Source organism: Amblyomma mixtum, chromosome 7, assembly GCF_055824585.1.
Source record: "Amblyomma mixtum isolate Tamu chromosome 7, ASM5582458v1, whole genome shotgun sequence".
NCBI classification, from domain to species: domain Eukaryota; kingdom Metazoa; phylum Arthropoda; class Arachnida; order Ixodida; family Ixodidae; genus Amblyomma; species Amblyomma mixtum.
Window position 1 is genome coordinate 118,203,776 of NC_143018.1, and position 6,012 is coordinate 118,209,787.

Genomic DNA, 6,012 nt, shown 5'->3' on the forward strand with positions numbered 1-6,012 from the left:
AAGTAAAAACGCCCTTGTTGATCTCACCTCTAGACTGTAGTGGCGGAAGAGGTCAATTAGGTCCGGCCAAGGGCCGCGGCTTCTTTCCTTGGAGACGCAGCGCAGGAAGAAGCTAGCGGCCCTCGACATGAAGCTGGCGTTCCGGTTGTTTGCTTCGCTGCCGGTGTCTGCTTGACGGAACTCGTGGAACATGTTCTCCAGTCGATACCTGCGGAGCATGGATAAAAAAGATGTGTAGCTGGGAACTTGTCGGCCAAGGTGGCTGAACTGAAAAAGAATGCTGTAAAATTCGACTCCCGTAAGGAACGCAGACGAATCGGTGTCCACACGGTTAAGCCCTTTGGGGAGGGACGTGCGTTTCGTCGCGTGCTAGATACCTCCTTCCCCCCTTTTCACATTTGCACAGCACCCGGGGACATGAAGCGCTAGGTAAAGTGGCCAGCTGTTAGTTCGGCAAGCGTTATCAAAACACGTTGAGGGTGCCTTAGTTAAACCGTGCCTTCTTTCCGTGGTCAGCCTTTTCAATTATTTTCATCGACCGCAGCGATGTTGCGGCTTTTTCCATTCCTGGATCATTTTTTTCGCTCACTTCGAACTATTTTGCGTTGTTTTTATGGTTCCACGATAATTGTTGCCTCCGTGCTGCGCGGTTCCCTTTCTTTACCTCATATTCAACGGCACGCAATGCTTCTTCTACTCGCAGGTGGCGTCATCTAAATCAAAAACAATGCGCGAAGCGCGAAAAGCCACACGGAAGCAACACCGACGAAAGTCACGCAGAAATAGAAAACAATGAAGAACATGGCCGGACTCGGACCGGTCGTGGTGAGATTGTGTGATTGCACTCATGGCATGCAAGTTGCCTGGGTTCGAACCCCAATGCCAACAGATTTATTTTTCGAATGAGGTCACGTAAGAGGTAGAACTTCCCGTGGAACCATTTTGTACACAATTAGCCGATAAGTGCAGCGTAAAGGGATGCGTAAGGCGTGAGGCGAAATAAACAAACTCTAGGACTGAGTAGAAGTGGTTTGAGGTTTGATTTCTTGTAATTGCGATGTTCCGGTAACACTTTTGTTTTGTTACACTTTATTATGTTTTCTTTTTTCTTTCTTTCGGTTCTTGTACTTTATTTCTACTAAATGATTGTACAATGCTGTTGCCACGTTCTTGAAATGTGTTTTCTGACATACGTTGTTTAACTTGTGTTGTTTGCCTGCTGTAATTTCAGTGCTAAGGATGTTGTATAAATCTTTAATTATTGTTGTAAATTAGATGTAATATGTCTGTTTTAAATATATTATGATGTTACTGATACTGCAATGTAACGGTCTTCTTTGCCTTAGTCAAGCTGCTTCAGCGGCTTTTAGCCAAGAAGACCCTGCAGGCACTTTCTAGAAAAAATAAACATCGAATTTACAAACACCGCCTCTCACATGAGCTGTCCAGCCGCGTAGACTCTGTAAGGCATGGCCGCGAGGGTGTCCTGGTGGAACCATCGGCTGGGACACGCGTAGCTGTAGAAGTCCACGCAGGGGTCCACCGTCTCGTCCAGCTTGCCCCCGAGGTACTCGCCCTGCCAGCGGCACACCGTCGAGCGGCAGCCCTCCACCTGGCGGATGAACTCGGGCTCACCGGTGCCCGCGTCCAGCTGCCGTTCGTCGGCTGACAGTGCGGGGCGCAGGGCCCCCTTCGGCAGGCGTGCCGAGCCACGTCTGGCAACGGAGCGCCGAAGTGCTTTGGCCTGGTTCGCCCGCCTGTTGGCCGAGGGAGGCAACAGGAAGACGACTTGCTTAAAACTGGGAAATGATTTTATGCGGAAGCAGTTGAAATGCGAATGTCCTTTTGAAAAAGAGGAACAGCAGCAAAAATGGCTTGCTCGTTGTGGCGCCTGAAGAACGGATTGAGGGAAGGGAGAAAAGAGGGAGTAGAGGAGAAGGAACAGCGCAGTTGGAAGGCCGCGGGTCAATTTTGACACCTTGAACTCTGTAACCTGAACTAACATCGCACAGCATAGGGCCATCAGCACTCTTACTTCATCGAATGCGGCCGAACAGTTCTACGGATGCGCCGCCGCGCTGGCTCAGTGGATATGGCGCTCGGCTGCAGGCTCCGAAAAACGCGGGTTCGTTTCCGGCCGCCGGTGGTCGAATTTCGATGGAGGCGATATTCTAAAGGCCCGTGTACTGTGCGATGTCAGTGCACGTGGGCGAAATTTCCGCAGCTCTCCACTACGGCGTTCCTGATAGCGCGAGTTGTTATAGGACGTTAAACCCTACTGAACAAAACCAAACCAGTTTTACGGATGCCAGAACTAACTGCAGAATGTAGGAACCAACGTGATCAGTTGGTTTCTGAACACATTTGTGCAACATTGCTGGCTCGAAGCCAGTAATGTTTTTAGGGTAGCGGTGCCAATCGCTTCCCTGCAATGTGCCGCTGTCATGGATGAAAAAATATATTTTGGTACTGGCACTAACTTACTAAATATCTTCCTAAAGAAGACCTGGATGTGCGGTGCAAATTTTTGAGTCATTTTCTATGTGCCGCCATGCCGAAGGTGCTTACTTAAGCAATTAGATCATGGCGGCATAGGAATGCGACTCAGCCCCGAATTGCGCAGATGCCTCCTATCTGAGCAGTGATGCTGAGTAATGATGCACTGGAACTTACGGGAAAAAAATATATGCCACTATCGCATACTGAGGTACGTCTGTTAGGAAAAGACGCCTGACATGTCGCTGCATGGGGCCACTGATTTCGCTAGCACAGGAAGGGCTTTCCCTCGACGGTACAGAAAACGTTTTGCGAGAGCTGTAACGCTTAGTACTTAATGTAGGGAATCTGAAATATTACCCACTTCAGCCGCGTCTATTTCGTCAGAATCAGAAAAATAAAAAATGCCCATAAAATCGACCTGCGGCCGCGGAAATTAAACTGCTCTGTAAGTATAATGGATGTGCAGTGGCTTCTTGCAAACAATGCATGATGCATGATCGGGCTCTGGTGTTGAAGGTTCTAGATCCGGATCCCAGTCATACAAGTAACGCTCCAATTTATCGCAGAGCCACATAGAATCAGAGCAGATGCTCTCATTTTCAGGGGTTAAACGCTAGGAAACATTGTGACCCGGTATGTGACTAAGGTTATTTTATGGCCTAAAGGTATGTTGCAAAACTTGAGGAAATGTTTCGGCCGGGGTTCCAGTAACCCCATAATGTGAGATGATGGGGATATTGATTATACATAAATAGAGCTGCAACTAGATTTTGCGATGGCGCTTACCTTTGGCAGAGGTTTCGTTTGTATCTAGTGAGATGTGCGTCGGTCTTTCTTTATAATATGTCTGCCATTTAAAATTCTTAAAGCAAGACAAGCAACAGCCTCTTCGAAACAGAGCGCTCTCGCAACTGGCAGCGATCAGTAAGCTTTCAAACCCCGCGACAGGTGCCGCGGATTATAATGGTGGTTCAGACACTTCTCCACGCGACACCTAGTGGACTGAATATACACTAGCTAGCACGTACAAGTACGGACAAAAGTAAACTGAACATTATTTCCACCGTTGTCTAATTGAGACTGCCAGATGTTGTAAGTGCAGGCTGATAGTGGCTACTAGGGCGCTTCCTCATGGACAAATAATGCTTCATGTCCGATAATGAGGCGTATTTGCAATACAGCGGAATGGCGGGTTCCTTTTAAATATTCGCACATACCCCAACAATGCCAACTCTCTTGAGGAACCTGCGCACCAAACAAAAACAAATCGTCGAGAGGAGGCAGCCTCCTGGCGCCAAATTCCCAGTAACTCTTTACCCCATCTTGGGCTTTGATACACATTTTATCTCACCCGCTGCCAACAAATTGCCGTTTTTGTGGGGCACATCCAAACCACTATCATTCAACATGGGAATGCCCCAGTCCTTCGTCAGTGCCCCAGACGCCACCGCTCACACTCCCGGCAGGAAGCCGTCCTCTCTAGCGCAGCCCTGGACGACCAGCGTGACCTGTTCGCCCGCACCACCCAGATAGCTAAAACGAATGGGGCTCTGGAATAAGGGCTCACCCTCTGCGGGCCTTACTCAATCCTTTATTTATATCTAAAAAAAATCATCTCTCGTTTACTTATCTCCGCACCTATACGTACTAAGCGCACATCTAAGCCCGCTTCCTAGTTACTTTTTGCTCATGCAACAAGAGTAGTTTGCCCTGCCATTAGCCACCTTTACAAGGACGTCAACTATTTATCCTGTGTGTAAAGGTTTGAGATGCTCTAAAGGGCAAACAGCATGTGCCACTTTTCTAGTTACACACGCAGGGCCTCTGCAGAGCACTCACATGTTCGGCTGCCTGAACTTGTCGCCGCCCAGCTGCCCGTCGACCGGAGAGGGCGCTGCAGGACTCTCTGGAGCGGCTGCGGCTCCTCCTCTGCCTCGTGCATGTCCCAACCACCGCGAGTTGGCGCTGGCGCTGCGGCTGCTGGAGGTGGCCATCATGGAAGAGACCACCAGAATGCCAGCGAGGGCGGCAACCGTCCAGAGGTAGGAGCGAGATCCGATGGCGGCCGACACGTGTTCCGAGAAGGTGGACGGCTTGCTGGCCGCCGCCTCTGCCGGGACACGCGCTTCCTCAGACAGCGCGTGCGACATCCTGCGGGAAGGCCACAAAGTTAGAGGGCGTATTTACTGGCAAGATCGGCCCAGTACAATTAAATGAGCGTTAAAAAAATTAGCCGCCGATTACGCTCTTCGGTAATGCGATTTTTCAGCGCAGCTGCTTCGGTACTCGGACCGTAGGCGACCCCATACGGCACACGCAATGCCGAATGAAGGAAGCCGTGGCTTTGGACTTGGGCAGCGCACAAAGCTTTCAGCCGCCCATTGGTCTCGCGTCGGGCTAACTCCCAGCGCTCTCTTCTCTACTCTTCACGCTGCCGTCGTTCCCTCCTCATCCGTTTCCTCTTCTCCTTACCATCTCTTTTCTATCGCCATAGTCGGAGAGAGCCGGCGGAACTTGGCGCAAGTTCCATAATTGATAACCTCATCATCGTTCACTGCTCGATTTCATTAGATCAGCGAACCTTTACTCGTTTATTTAGGCATCCTCATTTATCATTACATGCCGTTTATGCCCTGAGGCAATCAACATCGCATTAAAAAAAATAACCACTTCAGTGGGGGCATCACTGGCGAGCGATGCATACCTTATTGGTGACGTCATCGGCAAGCAGACTATTATGCAGAAGTTTTAAAGGCTTTGCTCTTCACGCTGTCGCCGCGCCCTCCTCTTCCTTCTAGCTCTCTTGGCAGTCGCACTTTTTCGTCCTCAGCTGATGGTGGAAAAAAAAAAACATTTATCAACTGTTGAATATTTGGAGAGGTGACTGGAGTAGGGCTCTATTGGGCCCTTCCCCTCCCAGTACTAGGTGGAGCCCTTATTTCGGAGTGCCGTTGGGAAGCAACGCTGCCCGAGTCCTTTGAGCAAAGGTATTTTGGGCCTTGACATCTTGATAGCTGAGCAGGGCCGCCTCTCAGTTCTCTCTTGTGGGGTTGCGGTTGGAGGATGGTAGATGGGCTTGACTAGGCACTCCCAAACATTGGGGAAAGTGTCAACCACCGCCCCACAGAACTGCCTCATGCCATCAAAGGATAGGTTTAAATGTTTAAGCACCACCGGGCACAGTACAGTGTTGTTGAGAATTTTGATGAGGAGAGCACGTCAGCGTGATCCAGTCGCTTAGAAGAGGCCGGGTTCGGTCCGAGCTGCTCCTTGTAGTAATCGGGGATGTGTTTAAATGTAAGGGCGAGATTGTCTAATTGAGAGTACACTTCCAATGACAACGAGATAACCCGCGGAGAGAGTGCGCGGCCGGCCTGATCGGCCTGTTCGTTTTCCTGGAGTCCCTGCAGACCGGGTCCCAAATCAGGTTACTCTGAGTAGGGGCCGCGTATCGGCAGCTGGACTGTATTATGCGCCAGGCAAGCGGTGGAGCCCATCCCAGCTAGTTCCGAC

The 6,012-nt window shown here is 50.2% G+C and overlaps 1 protein-coding gene across 1 annotated transcript in view; it reads right to left on the minus strand.

Moving 5' to 3' along the window:
* The window catches only part of LOC149337312 (uncharacterized), a 44,342-nt gene extending 39,693 nt beyond the window's left edge, over positions 1–4,649 (minus strand). Inside the window, exons 1-3 of the mRNA XM_089554856.1 lie at positions 4,403–4,649; positions 1,437–1,788; positions 28–208 (exon numbers count right to left, since the gene is read on the minus strand). Coding sequence (XP_089410982.1) covers positions 28–208; positions 1,437–1,788; positions 4,403–4,649 — 780 coding nt within the window. The remainder of the gene's footprint in view (positions 1–27; positions 209–1,436; positions 1,789–4,402) is intronic.
* Between the last annotated feature and the right edge of the window lie 1,363 nt (positions 4,650–6,012).